Below are 24,182 nucleotides of genomic sequence, written 5' to 3' on the forward strand. Positions count from 1 at the left end.
AACGTCTCTGGTGGCATCAGGGCCTTCTATAGAAATAACACTTTCCTATAAAATATGTAGCTATTCCAGCTTGTGTGGCATGAATGAGATCTGGTTAGCCTGGCCCACCTAGTAGCTAAGTTAACTTAGTATTTGAATTCACACTGAAATAGTCACTCCATTCTTCTAAAGGAGCATAAACTCTGCGACCCAATGACCAGCACTGCCATTCAGTGCTGAAACCTTTGTACCGCTGCTCACTTTGGGAAGCTCTCTTGCTGTGCCAGCGATGGGGAGTGGGAGGAAGCCTGGACCACCTGTCAGATGTCAGCATCCACCAGGCAGAGCGTCCGATGAGGAGGAAAAGTGGCTGGAGGGCCAGCAGCTGATGCCAGCCCACCCTCATCGGCTGCCCAGAGCAGCCGGCTTTTAACCTCTGTAAGGGTCCGTTTCAGCCTGGCTGCAGCATGAAGCTTTAGGCACGGGTGGCCAAGCTTCCCCAGAGTGTCTTTGCTTCCATGATTAGGGAACATCTGCATCCATGTGCCTGGTCTTTAGAAAGCCTGTTCTCTCCAGCACGCCACAGAAAAGGCGTGCTGCTTTCCTTCCACCCACAGGAGACCAGTGTTGGGGCTTAGGACTGGCCTAGGGCCTCTGTATTTCTTGGATATGGGAGCCAAGTCTTGGCCATGAGACTGGCGTGTGTGCAGGTGTGGGCCATGGGCTGGGTGTCTTACAAGTGTGCAGGCTGCAAATGTCTATGAAGCTCCTGCAGGGAGGAGTTGCATGAGCACTGGGAGGCTGCAGGCAGCCACACAAGACAGGCAGGGTTGCAAATTGAGCCATATCGGGGGACTTGGATAGTGTTGCAGGGGTGCAGAAGTGAGGCACCAACTGCCTGAAGTGCTGTCTGTCCCAGCTATGCCCCGCCACGGTGCCAAGAGCGCAGAGCTGAGGTTGCTGGATTTGTCCCTGCTCCAGAGTTCCCCCAGGTTTGGAATCCTGCAGGAGACCAACCCCCAGGGCTGTCCATACTCTGCAGATCCCTCCCCAGGTGTCACTGTTGTCAGTGATGCTATCTTACGCCCTTCCTCAGCCACACCTGCACATTTCTTCAATTTTTTTTTTTTCCCTGCTGGAATGGGATGTGCTTCTCATACACGGTGCCTTGCTGAGGAGGTTGAGCCTGAAACGTGACGTGTTTACAGAGACTTTCACATTGGACTGGGGATGGCGTGGCAGAGAACTGTCTCCTTCTACTTAAATGTTATAAAAGGGTCCTTTGGGAGTGTAAGAGGGAGTTTTCCATGAAAGGGGCCTCAGGTTTGGCTTCAGTATTTAATTCCATGTACAGTGTACTGACCAGCTGGTGGAGATTCACCCAGCCGACTCCTAGACGGTGACACAAGGTGTGTGAGGCTCACCCCGGGCTACCTGGAAGCCAGCGGTGGGGCTGCGGGTGCTGCGTCCCTTCTCTGGGCGCTGGCTGTCACTGGGGAGTGCCAGTACCCCGAGTCCTGGGGAGCAGTGAATGCATTTCCACTCTGCGTTGCTGCATGTTTCAGACCAGCATTTTTTGAGCGAGTGCTACTGCTGTGAGGTTGTGTTAATATGTGGGGCCAGGGAGGTGGCTGTGCATCAGATAGGCATTGCTGTCCCTCTGGGGGATGGCGATCTGCAGGGCACGGCTGGCAGGACGCCCAGAGGCAGCAGCCACCTCAGCTGCTGCAGCCCCAAGGGGGGTCCTGCAGGAGCCTCCATCCCCAGGGCTTGCTCCGTGTGCAGGGGGTGAAGGAGGCCATGCCAACACCCAAAGCTAGCCCCCGTGTCAGGCAGCAGGATACCTCTTTACTGCCCCCTCAATTAGCCTTTTTAATTGTCTGTATCAGGGAAGGGTGTGAACGGACACAGTGTGAACTTCATTATGGGGAATCGGTAAGAAGTAGGCTTTTTTTCCCCAACTTGTGTTGAACTTTGCAACTGAGAAATCAGGGGCCCATCAACAACTGAGCCACTTCACCTCTCAAGCCACGACCATTTCTCTCTTCAGTTTACATATCTGGGGCCAGGATTTGCATAATTTCTCTGTGTTTGGAAAGTGTTTAGTAGGTACTACTGTCCAAATAAAGACATTAAAGCGTAAGGTGAACAAGCAAGGATATGTAAGAAACCCACACAATATGTGCATTTATTTGCTTGAGACCTAATCTAACTCTGATGACAGTAGTAACTGGGCTAGCCCACTCCAGGAAACAGAGAAGAGCTAGCACTTTCAGAGTGAACTGTGTGACAAAAATGGGACTATTTTGCTTTCTTCTGATGACTGTGAACCCCTTCCAAGTCCACGTCCAAGAGCAACTATTTTCCAAACAGAATCTGTGAATTGCCTAGGCGCTCTTGAGACTCTTGTCCTGAGGTTTGGGCTTTTTGCTGGTATGTATCTGCTTACAAGAGGATTTATAACTGTAGGGATGTGTTTCATGACAGAGCTATTGCTGTTGGTTCTCAAACTTATTTTTAATTAAATTTTGATCTTCCTGCCATTTTATCTTTATAACAATTTTATACTTCTCACACCAAAATGGTTGGTGGGGCATCTCTTAACTTAAACAGTTGTTGCAGCCAGTAAAGTGATTCTTGATGAAAGAAAGAAGTTACAAGAAGGCTCAATACAAGAATTAAAATTACTTGGAGTGCCCTGCACATCTGTGACTCAAAATATCTGTAGAAACCAGCAGGATTTCTGCTGTCAAAAGTCTGTGTGGATCCTGAGTTTGTCATGAGGTACAGCATTCTGGAGCCGTTTAGGCTCTGTCAAATCAAAGCTCACCATGTTGCTTCCACAGTCACGTTGGGGAGAAAAGCCTAACAGTGCAAGCCTACTGTTCTTGTGGGTAAACTCAGGGCTGAGCCTAGCCACAGAGCTGCCTCTTGAGATAAAGGTCATGCAGCAGAATAGCTTAAAATTCTCCTTTGGTTCTAAAGGCAAACCGGGCTATCCAGGATCCCCGAGGTCTTAAATGTCCCTTGGCCTTCTTTTGACCCTGTATACACCTTACATTCTTCCTTTAATGATTGACACTCAATGGGTATGTGCCTTCGGGCATACTGAAGTTGTAGCTGCTTCTTCATCAAAGCAACTGTTTACAGCTGGTTTGAGTTGGATGCCAATAAACAGTATTCTTTTTGTCTCAAAATAAAAAGCAGCTTAAGTCCCTAATGATAAGGATTTTGTGCTTTGTAGAGGAAAAATTCAGCTAGGTTGGGACAGCCAGCCACTCAGCTTAGCAAGTCAGAGTACTTTATACTTCCAGCTAAACCGCTTTTATCTCCTCAAGTGAGTGGGCTATAGATTCTTATCATTGTGGCAGAAGTGATGAGGGTAACATCTTTAGTTGGAAATCATTGGCAACATGTGGAGAAAGCTTAAGATGTTGTCACACTTTAACTTGGTCCTAATCTGTTCAAAGGCAGTTCATGCTTTCTAACTGCGCCAGCAGGTAGTGAGAGGGAGTCAAAGACCATCAGGGTAAAATAGCTCATGCTTTTCTTTGGAGAGTTTATGACTTTCATAAAGCGGGTACAAAGAAACTGCAGCAGTAACTGTTACTGTCTAAATGAGGAGCTTATGTTCACCCAACCATATTTCATTAACTTGTACACCCAAGCTTCTACATTTCCTGCCTGCTTGGTGCAGTGCTAGAAGCAAATCTTAAATATTTTAATGCCTATTGTCAGTGAAATGAGAACGAGAGAAATGCCCAGATCAGCCATGCCCCTTACGTGACCATCTGATGTGTCCATCACGACCAGCAGGTAGGTCATACAAGCGCGCTGCAGTGTCGCCTATGGCGTTCACAAATTTCCAGTGTAAACTGTTTTGTGAATTGTGACGTATTGATGTGAGATCCAAAAAAGGAATCATTTTCCTTCCAACGGCCAAGTGAGACACTGCTAACAACACTTTAATGTCAAAGCTGGGGGTTCTGTGAGGGAGTAGCAGAAAATAGATTTAGGTCAGTTTGCCTGACCTCTCAATGGAGCTAAGCATTTTTAAAGTCATCTTACCTGTGAATGAGGACCCAATCCTGTTCCTGATGGTGTCAAAGGAGTTCTTCATTTCACTTACTTGAAGCAAAACCTGACACAGCTTCTCCTTTATTTATCTTTAGCAGATGATCTTAACCTCAGAATTACTGGTGAGCAAACTTCATTCTATTTCAGCAAATATTCTGTTAAAAAAAAAGAAAAAAAGTGCTTTGTCAACTTTGTAGAAAGGACAGTACATTCAGAGCAGGATTTTTTTTCAGCCAGATATTCAACAAAGCACCTAATTTTTGGAAACATTTACAGCGCCCTCAGGAATACCATGGGATATTTCTGTGCTTTTATAGAACAATTCCAAGCTGTACAAATTTTCTCACTAAAAGAAAGGCATGCTGTACTGATATGGTGTGGTGGGGATTTTGTACACTTTCTCTCTAACAGGCATCTCTATTTTTTCTCTCTGTATGTGCATGTGTGTGTATAATATATATACATATAACTAAAAGTTAAGTAGTATTTTCCAGCTTTGACCTACTTACAAGTTTTCGCTTAATTAAAAAAAATTCTGAAAAAGTTAATAAAATGTTTAGACAAACCTTTCAGCCTTGTGAGCTCAAGGGAATAATCCTCTTTGCATGCCTAATAATGTTGTTGGTGTCTAATGGGATTTCATTTTCACACATGTGGAAGTGTCCTGTGTGATATATGTTTAACTGCTGGAATAACTTAAAACCTGTGCTAATGTTCCAGGCAAAAGGAGGGTCTGGACATGCTATAGAGCTTTGCTTATTGATAAATCTTTATGTACAGATTTAGAGAGTCTAGTTTACCAAAGCCTGAATACAAACACAGATGCTGATAGCTAAGTCTTTAGGACTCTATCAACTGTATTTGGTCTTATAGAAGCTAGGAGATTTTGGTAGTTCTGTGTTAATCTAAAAATTCAGTTTATAGGGCAGCTATAGTAGTTGTCCCTACTAGAATAACTAGGCTAGTCTGTTCATTAACTTAAAGATGAATCAGATGTCTGTTCATTAATGTAAAAAAGATGAATCAGATGTTTGGAGTCTTCAAAAAAGCCTGTATTAAGAGAGCTATTTACTTTCCATCATAATATTAATAATAAGTAATTGACATGATGTTAATAAGAGTGATTCCACATTACAAGAATAAATTATCATTCCTAGACGTTGCAGGACACACCTTTAGTTTTTGGGTTTGGGTTTTGGTCTTTTTCGTGTTCCTTTTCCTTTTTCAGTAGTCCTTTTTACAGAGTTTTTCCCAAAGCTCTGTGCCTCTGGTAAAACTCTTCTGTCTTCTCAAAAGAACAAAGTTTGTGAAAGAAGGACAGTAAAGAAAAACTATGTGAGATGATTGGGGGGGGGGGGGGGGGATTCATCAATGAAAGGCCAGGCTAATAGAACATGATTTAGAGCAGAATATAGCAGGGACTTTTCTAAGACAAGCAGCAACTTTTCATGCTCAGATGGGGATTCTTGGGTTAAATTGCTATCTTTGAGTTCTGAACTTGGAAAGGTATTAAAGTGGAATTAAACCTTTACACAATCCGGCTCTTGTGTCATTCAGGATTTTTTTGGGTTCTGTTTAATTGTACATCACAGCAGGGTTCTGAGTGACTGGTGCTCTAAAGAAATGAGGGGTAGGGTTAAGTCTGCAGCCCACTGCTCTCTGCTAATCCTTCTTGTTCCTTGAAGAAGGATTTACTTTTGCTGCCAGCTTGTGAAAGACTTTCCTCCTCCCGAAGAGATTGTTGTGGCTTTCCTGGGGAGGTGTGGTTGCTATAGCAGGGAGTCACGCCTGGGTATTCTCTCAAACCCTACTGAGAATGGGCCAAAAAAGAGCCGAAGAAGAGTAAAACTGGGGATTAAAAAATGGAACAATGGGAGACAGGAAGATAGGAGTGGGAACAAATGGGAATTACAGCACCAAAAATAATGCAAAGTGACAAAAAGAGGAAATAGAAAAATAATAGCTGACAGTTGGACTGAAAAGAGAAACACTACAAAAGAACAATTTATTTTCAACAGGCAAAGAAAATAAAAGGGCATCTGGGAAATAAGACACAGGCCTATGTTGAGGACTTTTTTGGTTCTTACTGTATTGCAAACATATATGCACCAAATACACAAAACTTTCTCCATACCCCCTTCTCAGTTCCACCTTTGCCAGAATCTGTTTATTCAAAACAAAATCTTGGGGTTTAAACTGTGTGTTGACTTATTTGCCGTAAATGGTATTTCTAATTGTGTCTTCCTAGGGACTAAGTGTAGGGTAAATCTGGGCTTTTCATATAAAATATTGACATGTAGATCAATAACAGAAGAAAAGATCCAACTCTGCCGAAATTCTGTTCCTGAATGCTTTCCAAAGAAATAACTGCCTCAAGGAAAATGCCAGTGGGCACTTGGTTTCGCCGCTGCTTACTGGAGACAAATTCTTCAGCTCTTACCATGGCAATGCCCCTGACATAAGTACCTGGTCCTGCCTCTGCCTGGGCGCCGCGCTCGGCCTCTGCAGGAGCAGAGACTGTGCCTCCCTCCTCACCCTGCTGCCGTTGCGTCCTTACGTTGTGTTGACCAGCTCATTGCTCTGTTGTAAAGAGCTTACCTTGAGGATTTTTAGATGCTGTATTTTGCTCCTAAAACCCTTTGCTCTACAAATCAAATGCAGCCTAATTTTGCAAAGGTCTGAACGTTTTCATCCTGGTGAAAGAAGCAGAAATTTTCATTCAGTTTAAAGTTTGTCACATTACAAATAAAATTTAAAAAGAAGCCAGTTCCACATCTAACAGCAAATCTCTCTGAATGCCTTTCCTGCACCCTACTGCTTTATATATAGGAGAGGCAGAGAGATGTAACAGATGAAACATTTTGTTTATGAAGTGTCTATGTTTTGTTTTATTTCACATGTTTTTGCAATATAGATAACAGATTACACCACAGAGCTTTCATTGCCTTGTGCTATAAAGATACTATAAAGCCTTTCTGGGTATTAATAATAGATTGTGTTGATGAGTTTGGAGAAGCTGGCAATAGACCCCCCACTGTAAAGACATTAACACCACAGGACTAAGGTATCTTTCCCTTGCAAATCAGTTGCTAAATTGGCTGTGCTGATGGGTTTGGGCACAAGCTCTTGTACAGCATCAGTGCAGCAGGCACAGGAAGTTATTTTGTTTTATACTGGCAAATAACGTTTCTTCCTCTTAATGTTCTTAGTTGAGAGGAAAGGCCCCGTGTAAATTCTTTCCCTAAGTCATTCTTGCCAGCCAAGAAATAACTTAGAAATTACATTTGAATTGCTTTGACACATGATTATTTTTTTCTGTAAAAGTGAAGGCCGGGGCAGTGAATCACCAACAGTACAATTTCCCTGCTTATAGGGCCTTTAGGGTGAATTTTCATACAAAAATTATATTAGAAGAATTTCCTTGTGTTGTTGGCGATGTAAATTCAAAGGCAACTGTAAATTCAGTATGCCACTTACTGAACAAGAAGGATAAGACATCTCATCAGACTAGTGAATATTCAGCACACTGGAGACAGGCGGTCCTCACACGGAGCTGGGTTATGAAATAAGACCCCCTCTCCACGCAGAATGCGAGCCGTTTTGCCCACTGGAAATCAGTGAGGTTGTACAGGTAGGAAATAAAGATGGATTTAGTTTAATATGTGTAAATAACTGAATAAAAATCCAAAGGAAGAAAAATGAAAAAAACGTTGGTTTTTGGTAATGACCTAGCTCAGCAGAGTTGCAGCAGAACTACAAACTCCCCAACACGTACTATGCTTTTATAGCACTTCAGTATAATTTGAAGCAATACAGAAAGCACAACAGCAGAAGCCTGTTTAGCCTTTTTTAAACTCATAGACAAAAATTACATTATTTCCCAAATGTTTACACTGCCTAAAAATATAATGCTAACAAAATAATCATATTTTGTTAATCCATTAGGCTTCTTAATTGCAGCCCTGGCTTTATCAATTCAATTGGCGCCCTTAACTTTTATAACAGTTTCTATTCTACAGAACAGATTAGGAGAAAATTGCAGCCATAATCTGTACAGTGCAATTGCCGTGCTATAAAGAGGAATGGGAGTAGCTGAGAAGAGCAATTGGATTCCCAAAGGTGGAGCACAGTAGAGCAATATCAGTGACTTTGTAAATGAAAAATTGTTTTAATTCCCTTCTAACAGCAATAATTCGATTCTTCATAAATTTTTCCATCAAAGTGTTGTAAGGAAAAATGCTATAAAATAGAACTGCGTGGCAGTGATGGAAGACAGTTGAACAAAGTGGTCAATTAGGGGATGAAAATTAAGCAAAGAGAAGAATCTGTTCTGTTACATTCTGCTTGAAGTGAGAAACTCCTCTGCACTTTGCATTTTGTGTTTTACTTCATAGTTAAGGAAGATGTAACTTTTTAGGTGATTTGGGCCCCACTTGAGCAAGTTACATTAGGATGGCAGCTTTGAATTCTCTGTGTCTTTTTGCATTTTAGTGAATACATTCGTTGGGTCTTTTCCATTTGTCTCAGCATCATGGTCCCGACCCTAGAACCAGCAGTGCACAGAGCTTCAGCATCGTCAGCGAATGCTGGGCTGACCCACTGAAGGGATTTTGAGATGCCTCAGCTGCAGGAGCTGGGGTTGGGTACTGGGTGGCTGGGGAGTCCTGTGCCCGGTGGCCCGAGGGCCTCCAGAAGGTGACGAGCAGTCACCTGTCACCACGTGAGGGGGTGGCTGTCCCAGTCCATTCCCCTGCCAAACACCCATGCCATCAGAGCAGGCGGCAGTCGAGACCTGTCTTGGTGTGTTGGGAGGGAGCTGGGAACGACTGGTCTGCACGAAGGTCCTGATGGACTGGCCCTTGCGGGTGGAGCGGCTGCGGGGATCCTGCAGTGTCCCAAGCTCTGCTCAAGAGGGGACGTCAGCTTGCTGGCCGCAGATGACTTTTTTCCTTTGTTGAAGCTACGCGAAGAGAGAAAATTAACACAGGGCAGAAGACTTTTTGGCAGTTGTCATGCTGTTGTGGTAGAGGCCAATGATGGTGGTCTGTTTGGGACTGCTATGTGGCACAGAGGTACACGCAGACCTGCTGCCCCTGCCACTAATGGGAAGCAGAGTCTAAAAATGAACCAATTCCTGCTCCTATTGAGGCAAATGGAAAGGAAGGAAATCAAAGGAGGGGTAGTATTTTTGTGGATATGGTTGTGACACAAGCTATCGTCTGGATATGGCCATCCTGTGATGCTGCCTGGGGCCCATGTTTGGTGGACAGAGCAGTTATGTGAGCTTGTTTGGTGGGTCGGTCTTTGGTGGACAGAGCGGTTACATCAGCTTGTGGCATCTGACAATGTCCATGGTCCAACTCCCATGAGCTTCAGAGCAAGATTTCACTTAGCATGGGATAACATGTGGCCTCTATCGTTATTTTATCCATTAGGTTGCCTTTGCATGGCAGTACAGCACTTCTCATGAAAATGCAGGTAAAACGTTCACAGGAAGAAAAAGTAACTCAGTAGTAAGGTATGCTACATTTTAATCTGTGAATCCAAATCCATGTTGTGAAACGCAGTTTTAAACATAAGCTTTCACCAGTTGGTGTTCTTACTACAGCACCTGTGGATAGAGGGTTAATAAATATTTTCTTCGGTTCTCCCTGAAGAAGAAAAAGGTTTCTTTGTTTTAGTTTCTCTCTAAATACTACTTTTTTTTTTTCTCTAGAAACTTTTAATTTTTGCGCATGTTTTATTACTACTCGGTAAAAGGGAATTATCTTTCTTTTACTGAAGTTTCAGCTATGAAATTGGCTTTAATAAACTATGTAATTATTTTTTCTGCAGGGAAAATATTTTAAATGGATTGTTTCTTTTTTTAGGGTTTCTTTTTTTTTTCAAATCATAAAATTATAATATTTCTGTTTTGCTTTAGTGCATTTGAGATGTTTTGAATGTTCAGAATTCAGTGTAACCAAGCAACAGTTTTTCTTTTTTATAAGCACCCATGAGCTGTAAGATGCTACAAAAAATGTTCAAGTCCTATGCTGGAAAAAAAAAAACAAAAACATGTATAGTGTTTTCCCTATTCTATGTCATCTAAAAAGACGGAAGTATCAAAATTTCTCCCAAAGAACAAGTAACAGATGTCATTCATTAGTAATTTAATTTCTTCTCTTAATAAAACTCAGTTGTGTGAAAAGCATAATATATTTTACTTCAGCGGTAACATATTTTGTACTATACGAGTGCCAAGCAAACTCCCAGCTGACTATATAGGCACGACAGGGTTGTCATATACAGGCTATTATCAGAAAGAAAAGTGTCAGAGCTAGACTATACCTACAATATTTACAAAAGCTTGTGACCAACATCTCTGCATATTTATTAAATAAAGAAAAGCCAGGTATCTGCTGTGGCTTCTTGCAACACATAATGTCAGAATAACACAGAAAGGAAAATGATTTAATGTCTCTGATAGGTAGACAGCAGCATCTGTCCTCTTGCATATATCAAACACGGCTTAATAACTTCCTATTTACTGCTTCACGGTAGAGGTCCAGTAAATAAACAACCTGACTGAATTAGTCTATTTTTATACCTCTGTCCTGTATAACAAACCTCTTGAACCACACTTAATATGAACAGCAAATTTTGCACTGCACATGGAGATCTCTCAGCACAGATTAAATTAGTTATAATAAAACAATTAAAATCTATTTGCCCACAGACAGGAGGAAGTGAAGGACCTGGGTGAGCAATAGAAAGGTAAAGGGTGGGTTGTCAGAACATCAGAAGAGTAAACAGCAGAACCGTGATTCTCAGGAGCATAGCAGGGTCAAACTTACTGCAAGATAACTACGCGAGAGATAATAAATCAGTAGTACGTATTAAACACCAGATGGTTGTGCCCATGCAGGAAGGCACAATGGATCATGTAACTGTGGTTGTTTCTAAGGATTACTGATTCAGCCTGACTTCACAGGGATATCCTAACAAATAAAATCTTTATGGCCTCTTCCGCTGGCGAACATTTTCATCTACTGTTTAAAGACAGGACCACATGTCTTAGTGTTTTCATTGCCCCTAAATATATATGCAAAATTAATTTGTTAGGTTCACCCAGTTTTGGCTGGTGAAGATTTTTTGACTATCTAGTACTGTAAAGTTGCTTTGCAGCGATTATTACAGATACTCAGATGGACAGACAGGCCATTGTTCCAAGCTTTAGCTCAGCTGAATCCCCCAAGTGTTTCAGGCGTAGAGGCAAACACACTTAAAAACTCCTAAACCTATTGAGTTGTCTTTCAAAATTGTCCAGGCAACAGAATTTATTTATAAAACTCTTGCAATCGTTGATTCAAAACAAGGTTTTCTTGTTCTGCTGTTCTCCTTTGTCCTCTTTGAACAATTTTCTTTGGAATGTTTTCGTTGTGCTTAGGAGTCGGAGATTTCCTGGGGCTTCTAATAAAGGCATTTGATTTCCACTCTCCACATACTTTAACAAGTCCAAGGATTTTGAGGTTTGACATTAACTTAAGAGAGCTGGAGATAATCAGCCATGGGGGTAAAAAGTCAGAGTCATGCAAATTATTTGTACAATGTATAGAAAGCAAAAGAAATATTTCTTTAAATGTGGTTGGTGTGGGACAGTCTTTGTCTCAGCACAGAATATCTGCATGCTCCCCTTCAAATTTATGGCTTTGATTGAAACCTGTAAAGGGGTGATCTGTAAAGTATTCCTGCTATCCTACACTTCTCAACAGGTTTATTACCATTCGTTTATAAAATGAACAGTCTAATGAGCAGTGTTTTAGATCACAGATATCAAAGTCTGGTCATTTGTCAAGATTAGTTTCCTGTTGTGAGATTGCCTTGTGCAAAAAAAGTGCATAACCTTGGGTTACTCTCTGGAAGCTGAAAAAATACCTATAAACACTTTATAAGATAGATTTAACAAGATTTTATAATCTCAGAATTAAATCCAACACGGCGCAGTATGCGTGTGTGTATTTGTGTGAGTGCATGTTATAATGCAGAGAGTACCCAAGTGCAGAGTATGGAATTTTCTTACGTTGACAACAGACAAATGAAAGGTATGGAGTCCGTGCAGTATTGTCAGGCCAATTTAATGTTAATTTGAATGAGTTAACACTACATCGACGACAATGTAATCCGTTACAACTACAAGGCTGCCTTCGGAAACATTGCTGTGAAAGCACCACCTTTCTGGCAATAGTCAACTGCCAACAAGTAACACAAAATATTTTCTATTTATGTGTTAGACATCTTTTAGTTGAAGAAAAAGAAAAAAACCCAAAACCAACAAACAGTAAAGCAGTATGACAGTGAAGGTGCTACTCAGGTCACCATCATACTCCATAGCACAAGGCTAAGAGGAAAGGAGATTATTTTTATGTCCCAGTTAGCAGGAAGGGGGGGGGTGCGGGGGCATGCGTGTATGCCTTCCTACTTAAAATTATCTGTAAACCGTGTCCCATCTGTGTGTCCGCCTTCCCTGGACGGTGGCATAGTTCGTGGTTTGCCTGGAAGGATGCGGGAGGCGGGCGCAGCCTCGCCCCGGGCGCCGCGCCCCTCACCGCAGCGCCAGGCCCGCCGCCTTCGGGCCCCGCACCGGCTCCCCGCGGCAGCTGCCCCCCTCGCCACCTCCGCCTCCCCGGGAAGGTTCGCCCCCCCCCCGCCCCGTTCTCTGCCCGCTGGGGAGGGGAGGTGGGAACCCGCTGCCTGCCCGCCCGGTCCCTTCTGCCCCGCCGGCCGCGTTGAGCGGGACCCGCTGCGCGGGCCGCGGCCGCCGGCTCCCGCCCCGGCGGGGAAGGAGCGGGGCCCTCCCGCCCTCGGCGGCTGCGGGAGCCCGGCGGCCGAGGGCTGCTGCCGGGGGCCGTCCGGGAGGAGAGCCGGCGGCGCGGCGGTCCCGTCGGGAGAGCGCGGCCGCGGCGCGGGGCTGTTACCGTCGCCGCGGCCTGGCGCAGGCAGTCGGGGAGGCCGCCCTGCCCGCGGCGGCAGGACCGCCGTCGCTTCCTGAAGGTTCTTCTTGGGGGTTTCTCGGAGCAGCAGCCCCGGTTTGAAAGGCGGGCGAAGCCAGGCAGCCGGAGGCTGCGGGATCGGCAGCCGCGGCGGCCGCTTCTCCCGGCCGGGCCGCGGTCCCCGCAGCCCCCGGAGCGGGTACCGCACGTCGGGGCTGCGCCGTCCTGTCCCTCCCCGCAGCCTCGGCCCGAGGTTTGCCGAAGCGTGCGCAGGTCACCTGTCGCAGTGGCACGCGTGGGCCGATGCCGGTCAGGGGAGCCGGATGCCTTCGCACCAGACCTGCTCATCTTCGGAGTCTTTAAGTGCGCTCCATCATAACAACAGTCTTCAGGCAAAAGAGACAAGCCTAATTAAACTGAGTCAAATACGTTTAAGCGGTTAAAGAACTTATTTTAAGTGCGTGAAAGCTGTTTACTCGTTTTTTCCCTTTGTGTTTTAATCCTTTCAGATACGTTACTGCGTTTAGATAAAAATATTTCCTGCTTAGGAATTTGCTAGCTAAAGCATTGTAAGAAAAACCTTGCAGACAAACCCGATAGGCTGTATGAAATAAGATGGCCCGTTTACTAGTATTGCCCGTGGGTCCTGCGTGGCATCAGTTTCCCCTTAATAGATTTAATTCATTATGTACCCAAAAGAGAGCCACTCGGCCCACCTTGCATGGCTCGTACAATGCACTGCTGTTACCTTGTGGCTGTGGTCGTGCAAAAGTACGCACCGAGCCAGCAAGGTTAATAATGTAGATCTCTTCTATTAGATCGAAAGATACAGATGGGGAAAACCCACAAGTTCCTGGGCACTCAGCCTTTCTTTGGATGCCATATGCAAATGCATTTACATGTTCTTTTCCCTCTGCCCATTCGGTGACTCCCATCAGTTTGCTGAGGAGCTAGTGACTGCCATTTTGCTGTACTTCTCAGCTCAGACAAAATGGACGCTTTGGAGGAATCAGTAACTACCACAGCCTGTGCCTCTAAAATTGAAGTTAATCACCTTTTTTTATAAAAGATGGTAATTTTGGGGGGTGGAAAAAAAAAATCAGCGTACCTCATCCTAAAAGGCAGAATCTCCTTTTTTTCCCTGTGAACACATGGGTGCAGTTGTGTTAATTTTCATTGCCGAAATGTAAATGTTAATGCACCTTGCACTTTGATGTATTGTCATAAAAGACACTGAATTTCAAATCACCAAGCCCACTGTGTGACACAGGGTTGTAACTTAGCTATTCATCTTTATTTGAAGCAGCCCTCTTCCTAAAAGCTCACTTAGGGAGATTCCCAGTTGCCATTAGAAAAGCAAAATAAAATTAATCTAAATCGTTCTAACTTTATCTTAGAAAATTAATGATGGATGAAAGAGGGGGTTTATAAAGGTTTAATAAGAACTAGTCTGGAATACAGTGTATATTCTAGAGCCTGTGATTATAGTGGTAATTTAGCAGATTGTATCACTGCCTATCTCTGCCAAAGGATGTTTCACACCATTTAAAATGCACAGTACTCCCTTCAGAGACAGGTTGTTCTGGAATAACTCAACGTCCAAAGAAAAGCCATGTTATTTCACTCCTCTCTCTATCAATTGCATGTGTGCGATTGCGTGTGTGTGCGCGTTGTCTTCTCCCCAGCAATAGCTCTAAGTTTTCATGCTTGTTTCTGTGTTCATTTATCAGCCGCCTCAGAGACAGACAGTACCAAAAATGGAAACTAATGAAATCTATTCAGAATAGGGTTTAAGTGCTGAAACCAGAGTGCCTGTATAAAACAAAGTGTGAATTGGCCCTTCCTCTAAATGGTGAATTAAAATAAATTTGGTTTTGAACAAGTTATGCAAACTCTGAGAGCTCCTTTTTGTTCCTCATTTTGAAGAGGAACAAAACAGTGAGATAAGGACAAATCTTAGTATTTTTTATCCAGCAAAGGTGATTTGGGAATCTCTAGACCAAAGGGATTGAGATTTGAATAAATTGCATGCCTGTGATGTTTCCAGGACTAAGGATGCAAGTCTCGCAGTGTGCAAAAGCGTGAGCCAAGCTGATCTGTAGTTAAATTAAAGAATTTGCTGTATTTAAATTCACACAGTGTATGATCTGACATTCCCTTTGGCTTTACTGCCTCTCTTTCTTACAGGCTCTTTGCTGCTAAGTGCAGTGGCTGCATGGAAAAGATCGCCCCAACAGAATTCGTGATGAGAGCCCTGGAGTGTGTTTACCACTTAAGCTGCTTCTGCTGCTGCGTTTGTGAACGACAGCTGAGGAAAGGGGACGAATTTGTTCTTAAGGAAGGGCAGTTGCTCTGCAAAAGTGACTATGAAAAAGAGAAAGACTTGTTGAGCTCGGTCAGCCCAGACGACTCAGACTCAGGTGAGCTTTTCCCACACCTGCTCCGACTGGAAAAGCTGCAAGGGTTTGTAGAGCTTTCTTATAGAAAAGTATATCCATTTTCACATCTACTTTATCTATATGTGCGTCATCCATGCAAATTAGCAGGCACAGCTAAAAAAAATCCCTACTTGCAGTCTGTTCTCCCTAACTTGACTCCCTTCCTTAACCTGCTACTTAGTAAAGGACAAAAACTTTTTGTTTTTGTCAAAGTATTTTTCTGTAAGATCAGAAAATGGGAATCAGACTGACTTCAGTTACTTGAGGCCTCATTCAAAGTGTGCCATTTTCCACAGGCATTCTTCCATCCACTTAACATATTTTTCAGGGCATCTTCTGTGCATACACTTTCAGTACTGATCTAGGCAAAATGGGCAAAGTAGTAATATGACTTTTGAGAGTATTCTCTCTGCCAATCACAAATGGTAACTTTAAGAAAAACTACAAGTACAACACAGAAGTACTGAGGAGAATCTGGACCAAGAAGCGGGTTTGTGCTGCAGCAATAGCATGTACAGTGCAGGAAGCCAGGGCAGCTGCCCGCTTGGCGAGGCTGCCTGCGTATCCACTCCTGTCAAGGCAGGCAAGGGGGCTCACACAAAAAGGAAAAGAAAAAGCAATAACTTGAAAGAGGAGTTTAGGGGAGTCTGTCTCTGGGTGCTTTCAAGCCAGATACAATGGTTGGCTCTCCTGACTTCCATCCCAACTTCTCCCTGGCAGTATGTCTCTTCTGTGCTACTAAGGCTCTAGTTTCTGATCATCTCTGTTGTCTGCCTGCTGGTTTTGCGTCTGAGCCCCATCCACAAGTCAGCCTAGGAGATCATCTACATATTGACCTAAGAATAGCTGCACTATGGTTTGTATGCTACATATAGTACAGAAGCGAGGCATGCAAAATGAGGCTGTCTGTCCAGGGCTGGGAACACAGTACTGAACAGGACAAATAGTTCACACACTAGATTTGGGTTCTCCAGTCCAAAACCCAGGGGATCGAGTGGTGGTTACAGTGAGGACTGGCTTTCAGGCTCACAGGCAGTTCCAGGAGAGACGGGATGCCTCCTTCCTGTGCTGTATACACTCAAGGACACTGGAAACCTCCTGCTGCCGGTGTGCCCTGGCTGATCCCAAGACTAGAGACAACCTGTACACGAATTGCTGCCAGCCATCATAATTGCGCACTTGTTTCCCAGGAAAAAGTCTAAGAAAATCAACAATTACCGTTCCATTAAGCGTACAAATGACATGAATGTTTGCTTCTGGTTTATGGGAAAATGCATTATTCCAATTTAGCTAGGAGCAGTAATTATCCTTAATCTCTAATCTGAGAGCCATATTCTCCACATTGCTGAAATTTATATTTTCGTGTCAGGAATGCTGCAAGACAAAGGTCACTGCTGACTCGGCAGGATGTGCGGGACTGGGGCCTTTCTTGGAGCAGCATGTTATTTACCGCCATACTGTATTTGCAGGACCTTGAGTGCTCTGCTCGGTAAATCTCATGTCACAGGGTTTGGGCTCTTTGTGAATTTGCCTGAGGCATGTGAGTTTTCTACTTGCCCTTCAGCATGTCATTCTCATCGCTGACTTCAGCATCCTGCTGTCCGCCTGTCTGTGCCCAGACAAACCCCCTTCGAAAAGCTGCGTGTGCAGGGCTGTCCCCATGCTGCAGCGATGGGCATGGGGATCCTCTTCCCCTGCCTTCCTTACTCACTGCGCTGGCACTGGTGGCTGCTGTTTGCCAGCCGACTGTGTTTGAGATCTGCTTTGGGCATGGGTGGGCTCTCCTTCAGGACCAGATTTTCTATTTTGTGATCAGCAGTAAGCTACCACAGTGGCACAAAACAACCTTGGTTTCAATTTTATTTCCCCTTGGCACAAGGCGTAGTTTCTTACTCCTGGAGATGCTTTTTTTTCCTCATTATTCTCTGTTAGCCAAACCCAAACCTGAAAAACAAGTTGACAAATTAAATGGGATGTTTTGTCTCCCATTGTCTAATACATTGAAAACACAGCTCTCCCAGATGCCTGTGTGAGAGCAAATGATTTCACATAGCCCTGGCTGAGAATGTGTCCTTCTCCAATCAAATATTTATCCACTGGACACAAAAGTAACTCTCCAGTGAGCAATATTAATCCTCACAAACCTTTCCTTAGAAAAGGCATGCTGGAAAGTTAATAATGTCATGGTTATTAAAATGACTGAACTTCTCTTTAATCATTAGGCAAAAGATGCTTATTAAAGTAAAAGGTGATTAGATTGCTAGGTGTATAATAATCAGACCCTAAAATGAATTAAAGTCTAACTTGTTAATTCCCCAAATGTAATCTTTGAGTATATAAAAATTGCAGTATGGTTTTTTATGTTGAAGTCCCTGTAATAGTACATTAAAGTTTTCTGGAAGAATAATCAGTAGTCTGGTGAAATAAAATATGCTGAGTTGAAAAGTTGTTTTTCACAACAAAATTTGTACTTCAACCTTTGCCACTGCAATTGAGATTTCCCAGTACAATATAGTAACACACGTAATAGATTGTACGACTATTCAGAATTTAACTATAGAAAATACAAATAATCTGTTTGGTCTACACGAGCATGTACATATTGTATGTATTTACCAAGAAAGAAAAATTCGTGCATGCACATATAGACACATTGTAATACACAAGGAAAGAATGCTGCTATTTTCTGTGGGATACAGAAATGAGATGGCAAAGTTTATATTATCTCTAGAGCTTCAAAATATTCAGAACAATAACTGGAATCTACACTATATTTAGCTAAACAGACTTTGAGGTATTTTTGTGATATTTGCGTTTACACTGTTTTGCTGCCATAGCGGTGCGGGCAGTAATACCTCCCTGCAAGTAATGCTTTGGGAGAAGAAGTGGCTCTGCTGTGAAGGGAAAGCTGTGTATCAGTTGGTGTGGTTGCAGCAGGTGAGCACACAGGGGACCAAACGAAGCCAGAAGGGCACAAAGTCTCTTTGTGCCTGATTCCTGGAAGTATTGAAGCATATTCCGAATTTCCATCCCTTGATCAGTCCCATGCCCTCAATTAAAAATTAAACACACTTTTATGCTTTTGTGGCATTTGATTTAGGCAGTGCATGCAAATCTAAGATAGTCTCTTCCTGCCCGCAGTTGCTTTAGGTATTCAGATAAACATGGGGTAATAGTTGAACCTGTTGACCAGTTTGGCAGCTGAAGAGCAGTTCTCAAACACCCTGTTATCTTGGTGGAACAAGTACAATTTTATATCCTGTTTATTTTTCACCAGTTAAAAGCGATGATGAAGATGGAGACGTTAAGCCCACCAAAGGACAAGTAACCCAAGGAAAAGGAAGCGATGATGGGAAGGACCCGAGAAGACCTAAACGACCAAGGACAATACTTACTACGCAGCAGAGACGAGCATTCAAAGCATCCTTTGAAGTGTCTTCCAAACCCTGTAGGAAGGTAGGTGCTTCACTGGGGAGCTGAAGTCAGCTCTGACAGCAGGCCCCGGGGGGTGACAGGGTCAGATAGCCCCCTGCCCCTTCCCGGTACAGCAGCAGGCGCCTTGGGGTGAACACAGAGACCAGGCCAGCGTATGGCGATGCTCACCCAGATACCATCTCAGCCTGGAGCCATCAGCAGCTTAGGACCAACCAGCTCATCGTTATTTCTGGATATTCACCCACGGTATGCAGAGTAGCTCCGTGCCTGATTCCTGCTGAACAACAATATTTGGTTCTTACAAACATGAAGTAGGCTTTGACTATCAGAGCCCAGGTAAACAAGTGGCTTTTGCCCTTCTCCTTCCCACCGCAGAGGGAGTCACTGTCCAGCGAGATGGGTGCTCAGCATTGGTCACACTACTTGTCCTTCCAGTCTTGCTTTTTTATGAAACTTAACCTTGCTGTTGATCTTGTTTATAGCCGCTAGGGAAAGGTATAATGTATTGCTTCACTGGTGAAGCTGGTGAAAATCAAATCTTTGTGAAAAGCAACCCAGGTAACTGTTTCCTCCTAAGTTTGGCTGGAAAAAAATGGGAGTTGCATTCTGAAAACTGTCATTTTTGCAAAAAGTTACATTCTCCTGCTGACACACAAAGTACGTCTTTTGGGAAAGTGCAATGTGCCTTTTTGCCATTTTAAAGTATGAAATTGTACCTCAAGAATATGAAAATTGTTCACAGCCAAATTTATATCTTTTTGCACAGAACTGTTTTATGGGTAAAATAAAAATCATGAAATGACTTAGTGTTATTTTACATAGCTCAGACTATTTGTTCAGTACTTATGAAACTGGTAGCGACATGAAGGGCAGACCTTGAACAAACTATGCAAAAATATGAGGAATTTTAAAAAGTAATTCTGTACAAGCAGTTTTTATTGTTAAGTACAGGCATATTCCTCCTAACATAACTGATTAGTTTTTTTAAAAAATATTAAAAAATTACATCATTAAACATTCCCTCCTGTAGGTCAGAGAAACACTGGCAGCTGAAACAGGACTCAGTGTGCGAGTTGTCCAGGTCTGGTTTCAAAACCAAAGAGCAAAGGTAGGTTGTTTGTCAAGTTCTCAAAAGTAAAACACAAATTGTCCTCCAACACAGATTTCCCCCTCCCCCTAGATGTAGTACATACCAGAGGTCCCAGGGACTGAACTGTACATATTTTGCATGCACTGCTGTCTACATCCATACAAGAAAGGCAACTTTCAAACACAGACATTTAAGTTCGTGTGCTCAAAGCAACATGAGGTTGGGAGTAAATTTTGCATGCAAATATGAACTGGAAACTGAAATGTTTAAGCTTAGAAATGAAACTGAACCCACAGTGGTGTGTGCGTGAATATAAATGTTCTGTATTAATTGATTCGATGTTTGCAGAGAGTTTTGTAAGGAAACAAAATTGTTGTATTCAGAGCTGTGACATTGTTCTGTTCTTCCTCTTTTATTCAGATGAAAAAACTAGCACGAAGGCATCAGCAGCAGCAGGAGCAACAAAACTCACAGCGACTAGGGCAAGGTAAGGGATTTGTGATGAAGGCAAAGCAAGGGGAAAAGAATCTGCAAGGTTTCTTGAAGTGCCATTCCCACATAATGTCTGAAGTACAGCCATACAGGGCATGCACAAGTCTGTGGATAATGTGTGCCATTGTCAGTGGAAACACACAGATGTGCTGTGTCTGAGTGCCCACCCCAGGTTACCCCAGAGCTCTCCCATGGGGCCAGACCCTGGAGGTGCTGACACAGAAGCTGTTACTGCCTTTCTAGAAGAAATGTGCAGTAGCGAGGAGCTTTCACTGGAGGAAGTCTCCAGGAGGCTCACTCTAGGTAGATCCTCTAGTTTGTTTTCTCCTGAAGAAAGGGGGACCATGCTCAGCTGGGCATCTGCAGAGTCCTCGCAAGGGCATCAGCGTTGCTGCCACAGCCAAGGCACAGGGAGCCCCTCCTGTGCCCTGGCAGCTGGCTGCACCGTGGGGCAGGAGCTGTGCAGAGGCACCAGGGCTTGCCCTTCTGCTCTGTGTATGCTCTTGAGGTTCTCCAACTCCCAAGGCCTTGCAGCCTCAAATCCTCCTCTTTATGCAGAGCCAGAAAAACTGGTACCAACAGAAGTTAGAGAATAATAGGGCAATGTCACATACAGGATGGGCTTTGGGAAGATACGGTCCAGCACCCCGGAGCTCCAGAAATTATATAGTCAGAAACTACAAGTTGTTCAAGTTACTGCTCAGGGATGTACTCAGGCAAAATTTGGAAGGCTCCTCTGATTGACAGGACACACCTAGCTGCGTTCACTCTGTGCTCGGGTTCAGTATTGCCACTGATGCTACTGTCTGCTGCCTCTTTGTTCCTAAGCAGTGACTGTGCTCTCCTGTTTGCTTTGCAGAAGTAATGTCCAACCGAATGGAAGGGATGATGACATCTTACACGCCACTTGCACCACCACAGCAGCAGATTGTAGCAATGGATCAAAGCAGTTATGGCACAGACCCATTTCAGCAGGGTCTTACCCCTCCACAAATGCCAGGCGACCACATGAACCCTTATGGTAAGGCATGCATCATTCTGCCGCATCAGAAATAGCAGGGTTCCTATGCTGGTTCACACACCACAGGTTCAGTAGAGTTACTTGCTTTTATAATGTTTTTTTTTTCTGGGATTTGTACCAGGGAATTTGTACTAGTCAGTTTTGTTTGTATATTTTCATGTACACATAAGGGGGTAGAAGAGAGCTCCTCCCAGGCTCTGGACACTCTTCAGAAATATTTCACAGTATAATTCTGATAAATGATAAACCAAGCAACATCACCTCTCCAGCACCACTTTTTTAAACCACTATCCAAGACATTGAAAAATAAATAGTACCAAATTGTAGCTCCCTCACAAGTTTTTCCTTTTTCTTAGAAGCTTTGGGAAAAAAGTGCCTTCAATAAAGAGAAGTAATCTATTCATTCCAAAATGAATAACCACCCCTGTAAGATCCCTCAGATTGGATGCATGGATTTGTTACAGAACAGTTCTTGAGCTACTGAGAGATGTGTCACCACAGGACAATTCTCCTGCGTAATTTTATTCTCTGCCCAAAATCAAGATGATGGTTTGCTTTCATGATTTCCTGACCACACACCATCAAGTGGATAGGTACACCAAACACATCACAAGCATTAAATGCCTAATAATTGATTCTGGACAATTGCAGTGTGGCATTTAAATAAAAATTAAGAGGACTTAGACTGTGATTATTGGCCTTGCTGTAGCCCACAAGGGCCTGTTACGTCAGATTCGTTTCTGCTGACCAGGAGCACTTCATTGTAGAGGTCCACGTGCATATCACTTTCATGAGCACGGCATGCACAGGCCAATAAGAAATCTGCTTTGGGTCTGTGTTATTACTTTTTCCCACTGAGACAAGTCCATGGTACACACCAGGCATTTTGGTAAATCCTGTAAGGAGCTGAGGACATCTGAAGTGCCAATGAGCATTAGGTGGCTTGTGATTTTGTTGCTAACAATTTGCTTGGCTTTCTAAGCAAAACTCCTTGAGAGGCAGGTTCTGTGCTCCAAAACAAGTACAGGAGATAGCACAAAGCCATTTCAAATGAGTGCATGAGGAAAAAGAGCCGGACTAACACTTTCTTAGTGCTCACAGGACTTGAGCTAGAGCTCTTTCTGGTACCTTAGGAGTTGAAGTAAGCTGAAATCTTGGTTGCTAAGGGAAATAAAAGGTGCTGTTCCAAACCAGCCCCAAAAGAGTGGAGTTTTCTGAAGTGAAAGCATATTTACAACTTGAGGCCAGGGAAGCTGGGTCTCCTCCTGGGTCCTGTTGCATTTGTAGATCTGTCTTTTACCTTGTGTGTAAAGGAAGACCGTTACTGGTTATGGCTCTCAGACCACTTTTCCCTGTCGTGGGCACTCAATGTCTGGTCCCACCTTCCTCAGCGGTCCCGGTGCCCCCACAAATGCCGGATCCCAGCTCACGGAGAGCCGGGGACCTGCTCCTCCCCGGCACCATTTGCTCCTGTCGTCAGCCAAGACTCTCTTTTGTGCTGCTAACTGAAGTATAAATTAAATCCTGGCAGGTTTGAGTGGCACTGCTGCCAGCTGAACTCTGTCAATTGGTTGCTAGCCTTCCTCGTTGTAGGTCAGACCCTTAGAGCAAAATTATGTTAACGTGTAAAAACAAAACCAGGAGCATTCCCTTTTGCTGCAGCGCACAACATATGAGCATCCGTGTGTACTGTGTCCTCCTCCGGCTGCACAGAATCCAGCTTAACATATACGTTTCATTTGCAGGAAACGACTCCATTTTTCATGATATCGACAGTGATACCTCTTTAACTAGCTTGAGCGACTGTTTTCTTGCCTCTTCCGAAGTTAACTCCATGCAGGCTAGAGTAGGAAACCCCATTGACAGGCTGTACTCTATGCAGAGCTCGTATTTCGCCTCATGAAAATAAAAGAAAACAAACAGCCGGCGTATATTTAGCCAGTGACTTTTTCCAGTGCAGACTCTACAGCCATATGTTGCCCAGCTCTTCCTTCACAGTGACTCCTGCTGCCTCTGGACTGCAAAGAGCATTTTTAGGAAGACTGTATCTGTGTGCATATATGTGTATGTATGTATATATATATTAATACCTACTTACATACATACATATATATATATATATAAACAAAATGCACCCACCAGTCCCATACCCTTGATTCCCAGCTTGCACCAGACCACGAGACAAGCACGGAAGGAACAGAAGACCCTGCTCGTCAGCAGCCTTTGGTTTGGTTTGGTTTGAGCTCATCGTTGTAAAGGAAATGGATTTTGTGGAAAGCTAGACCTTTTCCTCCTTTCTCTCTTCCTTTCTTTTGGATGTTTAAACTTTTTTTTTTAAAGCCACTGATACTGACATCAGTCGACCATATGACAAATAAATCAAAGAAACTGGAGATTCCTCCCTTTTCTTACTGCATGATTCATACTATGTTGTGGATAAATTGCCATTTGAACTGTGAGAAGTTAATGTAAATGTGACGTTCAACGTTGTTTCCTTTCTACACTTTTTCTACATAACCTAGATCTGCTCATTAGTTTATAGCCCTTATGCATATGATACTGAGGAAACTGGTTAACAGTAATATTTGTGGAGAAAGCCAGTGATTTCATAATAAGAAAGGTCTATGACCCTGGAGAGGAGATGCATGTTAGGGACAGAGGCATTTAGGTTAGTATTG

The 24,182-nt window shown here is 43.6% G+C and overlaps 1 protein-coding gene across 1 annotated transcript in view; it reads left to right on the forward strand.

Annotated features, from left to right (window-relative positions):
• LMX1B (LIM homeobox transcription factor 1 beta) overlaps positions 1 to 23,929 on the forward strand; it is a 103,826-nt gene extending 79,897 nt beyond the window's left edge. The window contains exons 3-8 of the mRNA XM_069771463.1: positions 15,216 to 15,448; positions 18,744 to 18,922; positions 19,932 to 20,009; positions 20,412 to 20,478; positions 21,343 to 21,504; positions 23,250 to 23,929. Coding sequence (XP_069627564.1) covers positions 15,216 to 15,448; positions 18,744 to 18,922; positions 19,932 to 20,009; positions 20,412 to 20,478; positions 21,343 to 21,504; positions 23,250 to 23,407 — 877 coding nt within the window. The 3' untranslated portion in view covers positions 23,408 to 23,929. The remainder of the gene's footprint in view (positions 1 to 15,215; positions 15,449 to 18,743; positions 18,923 to 19,931; positions 20,010 to 20,411; positions 20,479 to 21,342; positions 21,505 to 23,249) is intronic.
• The last annotated feature ends 253 nt before the right edge of the window (positions 23,930 to 24,182 follow it).

This window comes from Haliaeetus albicilla, chromosome 26 (genome assembly GCF_947461875.1).
Source record: "Haliaeetus albicilla chromosome 26, bHalAlb1.1, whole genome shotgun sequence".
NCBI classification, from domain to species: Eukaryota; Metazoa; Chordata; class Aves; order Accipitriformes; family Accipitridae; genus Haliaeetus; species Haliaeetus albicilla.